Source organism: Phycodurus eques, chromosome 15, assembly GCF_024500275.1.
Source record: "Phycodurus eques isolate BA_2022a chromosome 15, UOR_Pequ_1.1, whole genome shotgun sequence".
Taxonomy (NCBI): Eukaryota; Metazoa; Chordata; class Actinopteri; order Syngnathiformes; family Syngnathidae; genus Phycodurus; species Phycodurus eques.
In genome coordinates this window covers 6,377,338-6,393,931 of record NC_084539.1, presented here as the reverse complement: position 1 = coordinate 6,393,931, position 16,594 = coordinate 6,377,338, and the positions used below count along the sequence as shown (strand labels likewise).

General features: G+C 40.3%; 1 protein-coding gene across 1 annotated transcript; it reads right to left on the bottom strand.

The window, feature by feature from the left end:
* Positions 1-738: 738 nt before the first annotated feature.
* Positions 739-15,815, bottom strand: st8sia3 (ST8 alpha-N-acetyl-neuraminide alpha-2,8-sialyltransferase 3). The gene is made up of 5 exons (XM_061698767.1): positions 15,483-15,815; positions 12,180-12,209; positions 10,231-10,350; positions 7,704-8,261; positions 739-4,877 (listed from the first exon to the last, which is right to left on the bottom strand). Exons 1-5 carry the CDS (start codon positions 15,644-15,646, stop codon positions 4,595-4,597), a joined length of 1,155 nt encoding a protein of 384 aa, XP_061554751.1. The 5' UTR covers positions 15,647-15,815; the 3' UTR covers positions 739-4,594.
* Between the last annotated feature and the right edge of the window lie 779 nt (positions 15,816-16,594).

Sequence of the window (16,594 nt, the reverse complement as noted above, 5' to 3'; positions counted from 1 at the left end):
CAATTGTCTTTTGAACAACTATGGCAAATTCATCTCCAAAACTAGAGGACCCCTTGCCTTGGCTTTACTGTATTTATGCAACTTTGTGCAACCAAATACTCAACAAAATGGTTGAGTTACTAATATACTAAAATCTTGTTACAGCATTTCATTTGAGGGAACAGTAAAGCTATGACGGACAACCCACCCGGGGTGAACCTATACATAACCTTTGACATATCACATTTAGCACTCAGAAACATCATGAAAGTAGCACGCACAAAAACATACAACAACTGAAGTATACAGTATTTGTGAAAACCTTAATATGCTAATGCAAACAACAGGGTCTGGGGGTGTCCTCATAGCGAGTTAATAAGACAGTTGATGATGCAAATAGATTGTAATTTATAGAATAGATCACCGATTGTTTTATTTTATTTTGGGGAGGTGGGGGACGGGGGACGGGACTACTAACTACTGATGAGAATGTTTTACAATTAAACCAATGAAGAAAAAAAGAAACCCTGCAACAACTCTGCTTTCTTTGTGTGTCAGTGTAGACTGAAATCCAACAGCCGATCAATATTTAATGACTGAATACTTAAATACTAGGTTTTGCATCACGTCACGACAATCTAAAAAGATGATGCGCTTCAACATATGCACACAAATAGTCTCAAGAGATAACTAATAGATACAGTCAGTCAGAAATTCCAAAATAATGTAACAGCTGAACAACAATCCAGAACCCATTCGTGTGAAAGCTGAAAGTATATTTATTATCAGTGTGGGATTTATTAATAAAGAACAGTGGTTCCTTGAGATACAAATTTAATTTGTGACCATGCTCATAACTCAAAACACTCTGATGTATCTTAAATCATCTTCCCCTTTGAAATGATTGGGAATTCCATTCATCTGTTCCAAGTCCCCCCCCCAAAACAAATGTGCTTCTTAAGAAGGAAAATAGCACTCTATATTATTGTACTATAGATAAAAAAACACATAGTAATAACATTATAAAATAAAATGTAAAAAGGTAAACAGTTTGTGCATCATGATTATTTCATAGTGGCTCCTTCTGATATGTGCAACTTGGCCAACTGAGGGCAGTATAATACAGTCATGTAGACACAAACCAAGAAGAGGTTTAAAATTTGTCAAAGTGACTCAGTAAGCTAGAGTAATCGTTTTTGTTTTGTGCAGAGGATAAAAGAATATGTGCCCGTGAATACCTTTATGCTGTCTGTCTACCTGTGTTGCTGCACCGTTTGTAGTCAAATATCTAATGCTTAAAGAGTTATAACACAACCACACAGACTCTATTTGTTAGCCTGTCTCGGGCATTTTGCATTTTGTGAGCAATTTGCATTGTTAAGATAGCCTCTTTTTTGAAGAATTCTGCACTACCTGCTAAACTGCTGCTTGTTGTTTCAATTTAGAGTCTTCAATCAACCTACCATCCATGTTTTAGGATGCGGGGGGGGGGGTTGACCGGACCTGATTGAACCCCGGTCCTCATAACTGTGAGGCAGACACTCTAACCAGTCGTCCACTGTGCCGCCACGACGTCTCATATTTCGAAAAAGTCACAAGTTAGGTCGCTCATACCGCAAGGCACCGCTGTAATTTGAAGCTTTGTATCAGACGCAAGCCCAGGGAGGTGCATCGCTCTGAAATAGAACAACGGATCAAAAAAAATAGTAATTAAAAAAAAAAAAAAGACTTCTTCCAACAAAAGGTACTAGCAGACCATTTCTGGTAATATCGGACCAGCTATGCTGCCCAGCTATGATGGCACATTTAATATATATGACATATACTTAGTAGTTCTGATAAATCCTGTACAAAATAAAATGCCATACATGCCTGTGGAATTCTAGTGAGATGGGTGTGTTTTTAACTGTGCTGTTTTCCAGAAAGAAACATGGAATGCACTAGTGAAGTCGTTGTTTCGCAAAGTAAACTTGTCAAAACAAAATCAAATTGTTAATCCCTTTTGGTTCTGTCCAACTTAATAGTTCATGCACCTAAACTGTGATTCCCAGCAAAACTCTGATGCTAATTTACATCACTTAAATTCTAAGAATGTCTAATGAGACATTAATAAATCAATAAAACCGGTATATTTAGCCTGTTCTTGGAAGAATATATGCCAATTGTCATTTTGCGAAATATACAGGCTGTCCCAAAAGTTACTATACACTACATTTTTTTCTATTTTGTTTCAGGTATCATGTGGACAGCCGTGCGGCCATCAGCATTTGACAGCTTAGGCTTTGCAGGTTTTGTAAGCATATCATTCTCTTACCCGTGACTCACCATTTGACATCGGCGCAAAAGTTTTCCCATCCTTGACTGCAGTTGAGCGCCAGTTTGAGAAGCTTTATGGTAATTTGCGCTATCCATGGCAGGTTTCTCCAAACCATGCAGTGGAAGGCCTGCTACCACCACTTTAATGAAAAGGCCAATCCCATAGAGCAGGCATTTGCGCAAAGCCAGCCTATCTGGAAGACCAAACTTAAACTCAGCATTAACGAAATCTCAACTCAGCGAATGCTTTGGCGAGCAATAAAGCTTTACACGTACGGACGTTCGGGATTTTGAGCATCATAATCTTGCACTTAAAGCCTTTGAGCAACCTGAATTCATTACGTAAATTGTACTACACGTTGGAGCGGTGTGATGGCCAGAAAGCTTCCAAAGCTGGCAATGAACTGCAGTCAGGGACAGAAACACTGCAATGTTGCCCCAATGTCAATTGGTGAGCCTTGGGCAAAGGAATGATATGCTTCTAAAAATTGCAAAGCCTAATCTATCAAATGCTGATGGCCTCAAGGTTGTCCGAAGGGTTACCTAAAACGAAATAGAAAAATGGTAGTGTATCATGACTTTTGGGACATCCTGGATTTCAGTGTTGTACCTGAACGAGTTCAATGAACAAAAGTTCACGAACTAGTTCATATTTTGTGCGATTGCGAAGGGAATTTAGATCATTTCTGCATGATAAATGTCATTGAGAGTGTCTTCATTCTGGCATCAAAGAAAGGTTTTCAAACGAAAGTTGATTTTCATTCAAGAGTGTAAAGTTTCGCTCGGGACTTCCAGGGCAAAACCCATCTGGACACACTAGATACGAGCCTTCATATGTCAGGGATGAACTTCGTACTTGGCATCCCCCATTCATGTTTACATTCAGCAGGCACGTTGCAGCAGCCTGCGTGCGTGAGTTGCATTCAGGGACACTGCAAATGGGAGTGATTGTGTTCGTTGGTTGTTTTGTCCGTGTCTATATGTTCCCTGCGACTGACTGGGAACCAGTTCAGGGTGTAGTCCGCTGGGATAGGCTCCAGCGCCCCGCGACCCTAACCAGGATAAGCGGTGTTGAAAATGGATGGATGGATGGATCCTATACCATAACCCCAACTAAAGACACAGTTTTGGTGTGAGAGAAAATTGCATTCTACTATGTTGTGATTGAGGGCTTCCCAAAGATATCTTGAATTTCTGATGGGAAAACATTGCAGTGCAGTTGCCTTTATGGCCACTGTTCTTGACAGGTTGTCTACAACGTTTTCATAATATTTGCGCACACACACGCAAACACACACACCGATGTGATGAGTTTTTAAATAATTCTGTACTTTGACAACACTTTTTGATATTTTAAGAAAACAGATGCCATAGACGTTTCCTCATGTTGTGCAACATACCTACAAAGACCCTGGTTTATTGTACGAGGTACCACCCGGTCGTCCCCTTCCCCTTCGAGGCATTCAGGCACTGCATTAATAACTAAAATGACACATGGGAGAGCAGAGACCTAACTGTTAACAAATGAAAAAAAAAAAAATCATGAAAAGCCCTATCACTGTTTGTGTGTCCGTGTGTTTGTTGGTGAGCAGGCTCCGTCATAGTTCACGGAGGATGATTCTGAGGGGTGGATGATTCAATGGACAACAAGTTACTTTCAGATAATTCCTGTGGCCACATCCTTGCCAAAAAATAATGGTCTTGCCCTTGGCCCACGCATCAACCTTCTACAGAGTTAGTAGAAGTAAGTTTTGCAGTTATTTTCCCCAAACTTACAATCAAACCAACAAGAAAGTGTGATCACATAAAGTACCTCTTTCCACAAGCTTTTGTGCTTGGTGGAGGTAATCGCACAAGTATATGATATGTACGGTCCAGGTGTGACTATAAATGTTTTGACTAAAGAATATGCATGTTTTGTGTTTTTGTGGAAAGACGAATAATTCAAGTAGCCTTAGTTTGTACGTTGCAAACATTAATAATGACACCCTTAAGGAACGCACTTGTGATGTTTTGCTGAACAGTGCAGCATGACCTAGAGCAGCAGTCCTTGAGTGTGTTGACTGACAAAAAAAAAAAAAAAAAAATGAACAGAGTCCTTGTTTCTACAGCTTCGGTGCAGGGCCAACACAGCTTGATAGTGATAGACTCTGTAATCTTGAGTCCATTGCACCTACTTGCCAAGATCGTGCTGTTGTGAAAACCACATTTGTCAGTCCTCGTCTGGCTGGTCCTTTTTGTGACTCTGGCCTGTGGAAGCTCTGCTGAGACAATTGAACTACCTCCTGCAGTTTCATATCTAAGCGCAGTGGGAGAGGCTGAGCTTCAGCAGTCCCTCTGTGTGCATCTTGTAGAGGAGTTTGAACTCAGCAGGCAACTGATGGGCCTCCTGCCATTTGGTAGTGAACTTGGTGCCCTTCTTGTCGTAATAGTGATAAGGCAGCTCCTTCCCTGTGTTGGGGTCCCAGCCGAATGGCCAGAAGCCGTACAGGTGGATCTGGTCACACATCGAAGACGCCAGGGTGTACATCAGGATGCCAGTGCTCAGACGCTTTGGTGACAGCTGTTTGGTTTTCCAGTAGCTGGTGAGTCCAGTTGAAAGGAAAAATTAAGAGAACAGGTCATTAGAATGTAGACCAAGGCACAGGATTCGTAGCTTTACTTCACATTTTTCCGAAGCACTATTAAAACGATTGATGATGGTAACAGTTTGACTCCTACCTAATTTCCTTTATTTGTTTTGGTGAAAATAATTTGAAATCAGACAAAAAGGTCAAACAAGAATACTATATTACATACTCCAAGGCTGTAATGGTGTGCCTGCAGAGACTTCACACTGAGGCTATTTTTTTATTTTTTTGTCATACTGGACCCCTCTTCTTATCATTACTCCGCTTGATGCAATGCTATCACTTGGACACATTGGATTTGAACCCAGTCAAAAAGTAACTGCAGCTCTGTTGCTCAACATGCTCAAATAAACTTATTTTTTTAAATCCCAAAAAAGCAGGCATTCACTATGCTTTCCCCTCTTTTCCTCAAAAATAATCAAATAATACACGTTACACATTTTAGTCATGTGCAGCCGATGCACAGTATGTTTGAAGAAGTAAATTCACTGCCGTTTTCTTCTGTGTGTTGTTTTTACATGACAAGAATATTATAATAATTCAATCAAAGTAGTCACATTAATGCTATTCGACGGTAAAAAAAAAAAAAAAAAGGGGGGGGTGGGACGCTACATTTACTCTTAACAGGTTCCAACTTGTCCTAGAACCGAATATGCAGTGTTTTCAGCACGTTAGCTAAACCAATAAACACTTTCTTAATTTTGAACTTCAATTTTTTTAATCAAAAGCATGATGACAAACAAAAATGTGGCAATAAAGTCTTTAAAGAATTTACTAAACATCCGATAGGATGTTGTAAAATGGCATATTTGCATGGTCTTCCTTTCAATTCCTTCTATGGTATTTCGGTTTAGCTGAGTCATTTCTTATTCATATGCAATTGCAAGTTTGTTTTAAGTACAGTAACAACTCCTGCATCTATCTCCTTGTGATTTTTTTTAAAGAGACATTAATATTAATTAAAACAATAACAATCAAATTATAATCATTCATATCCTCACTGAGGTCAATCAGAATTCTTGGATGGATTAGATATAGCTGTGATGACTAATGGCATCTTTTATACTCTCACACTGCTGAGTTAGAAAGCAGAACCTCTTCAAACCGGCCTCAACAAAAGGCGCTCGGCAAGTGTTTGAGGTGCTGAAAGCCTGCCTGAGCTACTTAAACGTGGTAATACTTCCCCAGCAGGTAGATTTAATGGGCTTGGTGAAGATTAGGCTACTGTAAGAGTGGCCCATTCTGCTACTACAACACTAAGAACCAGACTTAAATCCTTCGCTGCAGTTTCAACTCGGTGCCATACCTTTCACTAAATAGTAGTTTCCCGATAATCTGGCTTTGGAGTTTAAATCTCTTCTTTGCCACACACACACGCACACACACACACAAACACACACACATAGTAAAGACAAATGTCACCATGTGGTTGCGAGCTGTTGTTCAGAAGTTTAATTTTAGTCTGAATTCAAAATATAACAAGGTTAATTATAAACAATGACAAATTTTCAACTTTAAAAGGTTATTTGTGGCAAATGCCGTTATACAAACAAAGAGTACGAATTATCCAAAAATCCAAATATTGATCTTGTATATCTCCTTTCGCCTTCAGATTTTTATTTTTTTTTTCTGACTAAAAACATAGTCTAGTCTTAGACGAAACATAAAGAGAGAGAAAAAAAATAATTGCTTGAATACAAATTGATGGGTTTCTGGAGTCCCTGCCCACCCATCAAGTGTGAAATTAAACAACCAAGTAAATATTTTGGTAGCTGCCTATTTTCAAAAATGGGTTTGTGAGCAAGCCAGTCTGAATTCTGCCACCCAGTTACATAACCGGGCCCACACCGATTTTCTCCACCCAGGACTTGGCACCTAGGCTGGGTAAAGGGCCACCATCTTAAAAAAAACAAAAAAACTACCAACTGCTGGACTTCACAGAAGCTCCATCATGTCATCGGATAAGCAGGTAAGCAGACGTGCATTATTAGCACAGATTAGCATTAGCTAACAGTAGTATCAGTGAAGTTGTTGACATGGAAGGAAGGGGGTATTTTTATTTGGCTGTGTCCGCTGCATGCAACACAATGCTCAGATCTGCACACTAATTGACAAGTGTAATCGGCGGCTTGGTGATAAAGTTCTACCTCCATGAGTGAAAATGTCTGTTTGTGCCAGGTTTGCATCTGTTAGTTCACTTTTTTGTTAAATATCAGATTATTTTCAAGTATATGGAGGATGACAAACAGACCGGTGGTGACTTTATGATTTTTAATTATTTATTTTATGACTCAAACAGCGAAAAATAAAATTATCTTCTTCATGATGATTTATCAATGTGTCAAACCGCCGTAGTCTAGTGTACTTATTCGATTTTTCTGAGCCGCTTATCCTCACAAGGGTCGCGGGAGCGCTGGAGCCTATCCCAGCTATACTTGGGTGAGAGGAGGGGTACACCCTGAACTGGTTGCCAGCCAATCGCAGGGCACATATAAACAAACAACCATTTGCACTCACATTCACACCTACGGGCAATTTAGAGTCTTCAATCAACCTACCATGCATGTTTTTAGGATGTGGGAGGAAACCGGAGTGCCCGGAGAAAACCCACGCAGGCACGGGGAGAACATGCCACCGTGCCGCCCTTGTTTGGAATCACTGTTGTAAATAGATCCCAGTATCAACTTCTCTTGCTATTTCTTCAGTGTAGCATTCATTATTCACACTTTAATTGCTGATGAACTATAGTTTCTATGCATGTGAGGGTGCATATCTTACTTGTTTATGTACTGCATGATGTTTCCAGGCCAGGCCAGCTGGACCTTCAGCTGACCGCGATGTTCCACAAAGAAGTCCACCAGTGTCCTGGTCACTGTAGCTGAAGTGTGGAAGAAGAATGCTGGAATCCAAAGAATTGCACCATCCAGCTTCTTTAAACTCAGGAAGAAGTTATTCCTGTCCTGCACCGTCAATAGGTTGTTATAGTATTTCTCTAAGATACTCGGGTTAAAGGTTGTCATGTTTGTGCGGCGGCCAACATCTCTTTTAAAGATCTCTGTCGGTGCAAAGTTGCAGCGGAAGACAAAGTCAAACTTCTCAATCTGATCACCACAACGTGAGCCGGTGAGGATGCCACTGTTGCCGACAACGGCGCAGACATTGTAGTGCTTGTTAAGAATCGGCGAGACCTCGGGGAGGAGTGAGCGGAAGTTCTCGCCGATGGAGTAGACGTACTTGTGGCTGGAATATGCGTAATGCATCAGCTGGCCAATGCGGACTAAGCTGCGCGTTAATGTGAAGTTGTGAGGAATGTCGATGTGCTGAGAGATTTCCTTCCTGAAAGAAGCAAAAATTAATGAGGGTAAACGTAAACACAGACAATGTTCAATAACCACTTCTATTGTATACAAGGTGCCAAATTCAGGGAAATCTGTAAAAAATTATCCATCCCTAATGGGGGGAAAAAATAATCCCCCAAAATTAAATTTGGGGGAATTTTGGGTAAGTGGATGGGAGAATCAAGTATTGTCACAATTGTGCATGGATGAATAGCAAAAATAGTAAATATTAGATGTATTTTTGAAAAACCTTTATACTTTATACAATTTAATTATCGTTGTTGTATGTCATTACAAAAATGTTCTTTGTCTTCTTCATTGTCCTCTTCATCTATTATGCTGCCATCCACAATCTTGACCGCTTGTCCTCATTACGTTGGCGCGTGAGCTCCAGCCTATTCCAGCGGACTTTAGGCGAGAAGCGGGGTACACACTAGACCATGGGTGTCAACCTCAAATTCACTAGGCAAAAATTAAAAATTGGGACAAAGTCGTTGGCCAAACTGAATATTTATTGGAAATTGACTGTGATTGTGCATGTTTTCCTTTCACTACAGACATGTAATGTTCAACCTAATGTTATGAAAACAAACTTAAGTTTTGCTCAAACACTGAATCTGGAATAGGCAAATTTTAATATTATAAACACATGTGAAATCAATTTTGCTGTTGAAGACACATCAGTGAGTGCTATTTGTTTATCTGAATATCCATCCTTCCATCCATCCGTTTTTTGAGCCGCTTCTCCTCACTAGGGTCGCGGGTGTGCTGGAGCCTATCCCAGCTGTCATCGGGCAGGAGGCGGGGTACACCCTGAACTGGTTGCCAGCCAATCGCAGGGCACATACAAACAAACAACAATTCGCACTCACAGTCACAGTCACACCTACGGGCAATTTTAGAGTCTCCAATTAATGCATGTTTTAGGGATGTGGAAGGAAACCGGAGTGCCCGGAGAAACCCCACACGGGCACGGGGAGAACATGCAAACTCCACACAGGCGGGGCCGGGGATTGAACCTGGGTCCTCAGAACTGTGAGGCCGATGCTCTAACCAGTCGGCCACCGTGCCGCCTTTATCTGAATAGATACAATAAAATATGTTGTCTTTATTTGTAGCGTGTCGAGTTTCTTTTAAATGAAAAGCATTTTGAAAAGGCCAACAACAAAATAACCCAAAAACTAATAATGTCCTTCAATAAAAATCCAACTTTTAAACTGTTAACAATTAACAGGAGTTGAAAAAGTGCATGACGAAAACATTCATTCAAGCTATGTTTTAGTCTTTTGTTACAGTCACGAGTCCGCACACAAGACAAACAGGTATGTCCATTACTTTGGTGAACACATATTCTGATATGCTGCCTCCCACCTGTCTTAAAAGCTCCTGCTTACCATCTTTTGCTTGGCCATTTTTCAGAAGGGGAAGTGTAAGTTTGCCCGAGGAGACTGACAGCATGGTTGCTAATAACCGCAACAGAAAAGCAGAGGGCACTTGCTGGTCTCGACTGACACGCCAACAGACTCGCAAAGCATTCTAGGATTTGTAGTATTAGCAGCGCATGCACTATATACTGGCAGGCCAGCTGTGATACACATTTCACATGGCCAAATATAATTACATCTCTGGCCAGATTTGGCCCAAGGGCCAAAATTTGACATACCTGTAGATCCCTAGACTGAGTGCCAGCCAATCGCGGGGCACATATTAACAGACATTTAAACTCATGTCACACCTATGGATACTTTATTCTATATCATATATTCTTCTTCATATAATATGTATTTATATATAATTTTTTTCTCATTTAATTTTTGCTTAATGTGCCCGAAGTTAGCTGGGATAGGTTCCAGCAGACCTGCGACACCTTGTGATGATAAAGCGGTACAGAAAATGGATGGATGGTGATCCCAATACTTGTTTCACGACATCTGCAGAATTCAGTTATTTTACACAGACATACGTACCTCTGTTGGATAAAAGCTGTGCTGTTGTACCTCCATTTAGAGGAATTCTTCAGGTCCTCACTAAGAGCATTGGTCAATGGCATGAAAACTGGATCCAGATACTTCAGTGCCAACTGGGAGCTACACGGGGAGGAAGTAAAATGGGAAAGTAGTCAACAAGTTTAGATGCAAAAATTTGGTTTGGCACCTTGCTCAAGGGCATCTTGACTGTAATCAGCATGCAGACATTTGACCCAGATCAAATGTCTTTCCAGATAAGGTATTGCCAATCCTTTGACCCATCTTAATCATTATAGTCACACAAACAGAACCCAAAAATTCATCTTTCCTATTGATAAAAAGAGTTAGTCACATTTTACACTGAAATATCAGAGGAACAGGAGCAAAAGAGGTGCAGGGACAGAAGCAGGAACAAATAATATATACAGTATCTGCGTTGACTTGAGCTCATTTTTTTTTCATTCATTAGCTCCTTTTGATATTATCACAAAATATAGTACTTACATTAGCCAATAAACATGCAATTTGAAAATAATATAGAGCTTGAGGTTATATTTTTGCATTGAAGATCTTGTGTAAGAAACCTACAAAGAAGTGCATTGGAGTTTGTGTGGCTTATATTTACTGGTATAGTACTGGCATCTCCCCTTATCAGAACAAAAATTCCTGATTTGTATTTCCAGCAATTCACCTACATTTTCCTTAACTCCCACCAATAATCTATCCTTGAAGTCTGACACATCACCCCGGTGTATCAAAGAAAGAATAAAGGTACTTCAAATGTACTCATATTCTGCTTTAGCAGCTATAAGCGTAAACACTAACAGACTAGTCAAGCGAACCTTAGTGGATTAATACGGACACGTGCACTAACTCTACCTGACTGATGTACTTGTTTTATTGCTTATTGAACGGCTGGAGAGAAAAGACATCAGACTTTTACAAGTCAGCAATGGACCACCGGCGAGTGGTAACTTAGTGATGGATGCAACACGTAAATCAGTTAGCTGCAGACTCGTTTGTGGGTTTCAGAGGAAGTGGAAGTGCAACTGTAGCATTTCAGCTCTTTCCGGTCTCTGAACTAGATCGCAATCTTCAAGTGGTGCACGAGTCAGAAAACTTGTTATAGCACAAGATTTAATTTGTTTCTACCCATGAGGTTAATTGGACAGTTCAAACTGCATAAAAAAATTAAAAAAATGGCACATTGTGGATGTGAGTGTGAACGGTTGTTTGTCTATATATGCCCTGCTATTGACTGACGAGCAGTCTAGGGCATACCACACCTCTCTCTCAGTCGGCTCCAGCTGAACGGTGATGGAATTTATTTGCCTCACCAACACTTTCGTTTACAGACACATTTAATGTGGCAAACTGGAATTTTATGGGTACTTTCTTGAGTGTAGCATTCAACCTTTTAAATGTTCTGTAGCCACACAGTGGGTAACCTTTAAGATAAAAAAATCTGTCTTGAACTGTCTCCAACTCAAAGCAACATTGTTTACATTGCAACACATCTGAGCAACAAAAAACAGCTACTGTATCAGTGTAGTGCAAAGTATCGCAAAATAAGTTAGAAGGATAATTAAAATCCTCGTGGATGAGGAGCGAATCTGTAAATTTTGGGCTTTGCAACTGGTTCGAGTCCTACTGGAGACAAAATAAGAAAATGCCAACTGGTTGTTGAAGGGATGCCGGTCTGCTAACTGACTGTTGCCAAGGTGTCTTTGACCGAGGCCCTTGAGCAAGGCACCAATGTGTGGTGTGAAACAGAAATACAGTATGCAGCAGAGTGTCAGTTGTATTTCCCAGGCCTGTAAAAAAAGGACTTAAGCACAGACGGGAGAATATGCCCCCTTGTGAAGACAGATTTACTGCTGTAGATCTTGTGTGTCATTAGATTGCGCACTTGTACCAATGAAGTGCGTAATGACTGCGTCTTTACTTACCTGAGGTCAGGTTTGCGAGGTGGCCTTTCGCTGTAGAAAGAATATGAAACAAATACAGACTCAGTAAGTCAACTGCAAACCCTTTGAAGAAACAAAGAATATTTTAACATGCTTTCATCGCAATTCAATTCAAATGTAATGCATGTAAATGAAAATCATTTTTTGGATTGCTACTGACAATTGATGTTAGGAAAAGTTATCAATTATTTGGATACATAAAACACAGTATTAGAGCACAATGTTTTTATTGCCAAGACCTACAGTTGAGTCCTGTGAAAGTGTCGGCCTGATTGTGGAGCTACAGGAGGGTTGAGGGAGCCACATTTCATTTGACTTACATGATTTATTTTGTGTTGCATTATGCATCCAATAGTCACAAAAGCAAAACAGTGTCACTGCGACAATCATGCAACATTGCAAAAGGAAACGTGAGGATTTGTCCACCATCCACAAAAAGACCTTCACGTTTAACTCACTCAAAGCATAACCTTGGCCCACCCTGACACCCAAGCGAGAAGGAAAATGATTACAGCAGGAGGGAAATAAATGGAGCTCTTCTGCTGTAAATCAGAGTCAAGGGCAGTTTGCTGACTTCCAGAACATTTGCTAGATCAACTGTGTTTTAGCATCACACTCTTGATCGCACATGAAGGATTTCCATGGAGGTGCACTGTAATGGCCCTGCTAAACCCTATCTAGTGCCAACACAGTTCCTCTTTGGACAGGAAAGTATTTAATCCACAGCATCATTAAGAAAAGACACAGAAGAAAATGGAAAAACCTAATGAGGCCTTGGAATAGTTTTGAACCAGGGAAGTAGTTCTTCTACAAATACACTGTGATATGTCTCATATTTTAAATAAAATAAGTGAAACTGTTGCTCAACTGCAAAAAGCAAAGACAATGAGATTCTTATCTCAATACTGTGTATGTACAGTATAGTTCATTGGTTCAACATAGTCAAGTAATGTATTAGCTTTTTCAATATAATGTCCATCCATGATATTATACAGTATAGTCGACGACAGGCACACCTGTGCAATCTAAAGCCCAATAGCCAATATAAGATGTTTGGTCATGAGAGCACGCCCCCAGTGTACTGTATCTTTTTATCAGCCATGCAGCATCACAATGACAGAGGCAGATTTGAAACTGCAATTCTGCATCAGCACAATACAGGTGACCTTCTCTGGGGCAACAATCCACTGGTTGCCTCTAATATGGCAAGGATCAACATACTATAGCAACTAAACGCAACGTACTATTAGGATGTAAAACCTTGTGATTTAATTAAATATATACATTGGAAAAAAAATTCGCAGTATCCCTTTGGTAATGAAAGAAAAACCGACAATGGTCACTGAAATGATTTTAAACTGACAAAACTTATCCTTCGCACCACTGCCAGTTTTTATAGGTTTTTACAGCATACAGTAGGGCTGGATGATATGGCCTAAAATTCATACGACGGGATACATTCAATCCCTTCACAGTAAATTATATATCGTGATAGAAACTTAAATGTAAAAATTATAATGGGAATATTTCAGAATGGGTTGTATAATTATTGAGCAAAGCCGCATTGATTTAAAAAATGAGAAAAGAACAATATATATATATATATATATATATATATATATATATATATATATATATATATATATTGTTCTTTTCTCATTTTGAAGGTTACTGTAAAACTGACAAAAAAAAAAAAAAATATATATATATATATATATATACACAAAATGTCGTTTTGAAAACAGGTATAGTGGAGAGCTCAAAAGTCAAAATTAAAACTCAGAACTCTATATTGCAAACTGTAAAGGAACAAATACTAGCATTGCTAATATTATATATATTTAAAATCAATATATTAATATATGTTAGACCTTACAGGTTCCTCCTTCTGGGTGACGTATGCGTTAACGTACGAATATCATTTCCGGTTTTCAGAGCAGTCGTGTGTGCTCACTGTGTAGCCGTTGTATTATTTTCTCTCTAAAAAGTTAATATGAACCTGCTTACAGTATTTGCTGTTCATAACTGACTTTTGTGAAAAGTGTACTGTAAGAGCTAAGCACTTATTCTGGTGTTTCGCGGTTCTTCACAATAGCTGAGGGGTTAGCATGGCTTCATCGTCGTCTCTCTTCTTGCTTGGTACTCCTCGTCTTCCATTAGTGACAACAATACTTGTCAGAAATGTTGCCTATTTGCCACCATGGAGGTGAGAATTAATAACTTAGAGGAGCAGCTTTGCACTGTGAAAGGACAGCGGATAGCTGCGCTAGCTACCCAGCAGCAGCTTGTAGCTAGCTGGTGTGGCGCAAAATAGCATAGCGCAGGGAGGATGTTGACTGTTTGCCGTTCATTCACAGTTTTTATGGTTCTGGCCCAAGTTTATCGCGTCTACTGTATATACAGGGCAGCCCTAGTATACAGGCAAGTCTGAATTTAGAGTTGCGCGCCTTCAGTCTCGTGCCACGTTGTGACGCAACATGCCGGGGCAGCGTGAAGTTCTACTGAAAGAGACGAAGCGTAAATAAGAGTAAGAAGAACTGTACTCCAGCAATTTTCATTGTTCCCACAGCGCAGAGAGAATATAAAGTATGCTTGAGTATCGTTGTACATTCTGTTTGTATTTGTTGCTGCTCCATATGTCAAATTAGCTCAGTTGTTTGAAGGTTAATTACAGTACGTAACATTTATTCTAATTTCTGGTCGGCCATCTGTGGTATTTCACATTATGTTAGCACTAAGCTAGAGGACTTTCGTTAGACACACACACAAAAAAAAACATTTTGGTGTTCAAATATGCAATGTTAATTTTTGTCAGTTTTACAGTCACCTTCAACTGGCAGTTACAAATACACAGCTTGACGCAAGCGTGCATTATTTGGAGAGCTGTGAGAAAGTGAGAATGGGTGCAAAAGAAATACTTACAACAATGCGTTTGAATGCATTTGAATTGGTTTTAATCAGTTCAAATGTGCTTAACGTGTGAGTGGGGGTGGGGGAGACAGCTGTAATTAACGAAAAAACATTTTTTGCATGGTTTCTCTATATCACAGATGTTTACCTACTGCTGGTGGCTCTCGGCGGTTGACTGTACATTCCTACCGATTTATAATTGACTCTTGAAGATGACTGTACTGCATGGAGTCCAGTGTCAGCAGCCAGGCCTAAGTGTGAGGCTGCACTGAGGCCCTCACCCTTGGATACTGCGGTTCATGAATTAGCATCTCCAGCAACAATGAGCTCAATGAAATGATGCAAACCCAAAAAGACATCCTGGATGGAACTCACCGATACCCCGTATGGAACATGTACATCCTCGGTCCGCCGTTCGGTCCATATCTGGGGGTTCCGAGGAGGAAGTCCTTCTTTATGGACACGTAGCTGATGAGGGACAAGATGAGCAGCGCCACGCTGAACATGACGAGCCCCAGGGCGCTGGCGATGCGCACCATCCTGTCTCGGCGTCAGTGGGCGGCCGAGCACGGCACCAGGTTGCGGGCCGACGGCGGAGGAGGAGTCGTTGACACCAAGTGCATAGCCGAGGTAGGAAAACAACAGCGGATAGCGACCGAGAGCGAGAGGGGACGTAATAGCAGAACGTGGACGGTGTTGTGTAATTAAAAAAAAAAACCCACACAAACAAACAAAAAACGATTTCATAAACGAAACACGAAATTAAGAAATAGGCGGCATCGAAGAAAATATCCCTTCAGAAGCATCCTCGTTATCTCTTCTCCAACATTAATGAAACGGCTCGTCAACAGCATCCTTAAGCGAGGCGGAGCTGTGTGCTGTGTCTCCTGCACGGCGGAGATGCAGGGACGCTCACCACCAGCGGACACTTCATTAGGTACCGCTGACGCGAGAACGATCCTCTTCGGTTACTGTACACTATACAAATAACCAGAGGTGACAAAAGTACTCACACTCTGTAACTAGAAGCACGGATACTTGTGTCAAAAAGGTTTTGCTCAAAGTACAAATATTTATCATTCAACTCATGTAATTTTGTAAAAAAAAAATAAAAAAAAATAAAAAGTACAGACTCTGAAATGTACTTAAGTCCAAAAGTAAATATATATATTATGTGTCAATTATATATAACAGGCATTCTAGCCCATTTCAGGGGGTGCTTAAGCACCCCTTAAGTGAATTTGAGAGATTCCCATATAGCAACTGACTCTGTGCCAGATCCGCCCCCCGAGCACTCGACAGTGACGCGGGAAGTTGCGAATATTAAAAGCAAGTGCTTTATTTAGCACAATACTCGTGCTGTAAAAATAAGATGGAATTTAAAAAGATGGTAGTAAGGACAATGATTGCATAAACATGCCGCTACTATCAATTTGTGAAAAAAAAAAAAAAAAAAAAAAGAGTGACAATGTTTGCAAAGGAACCAG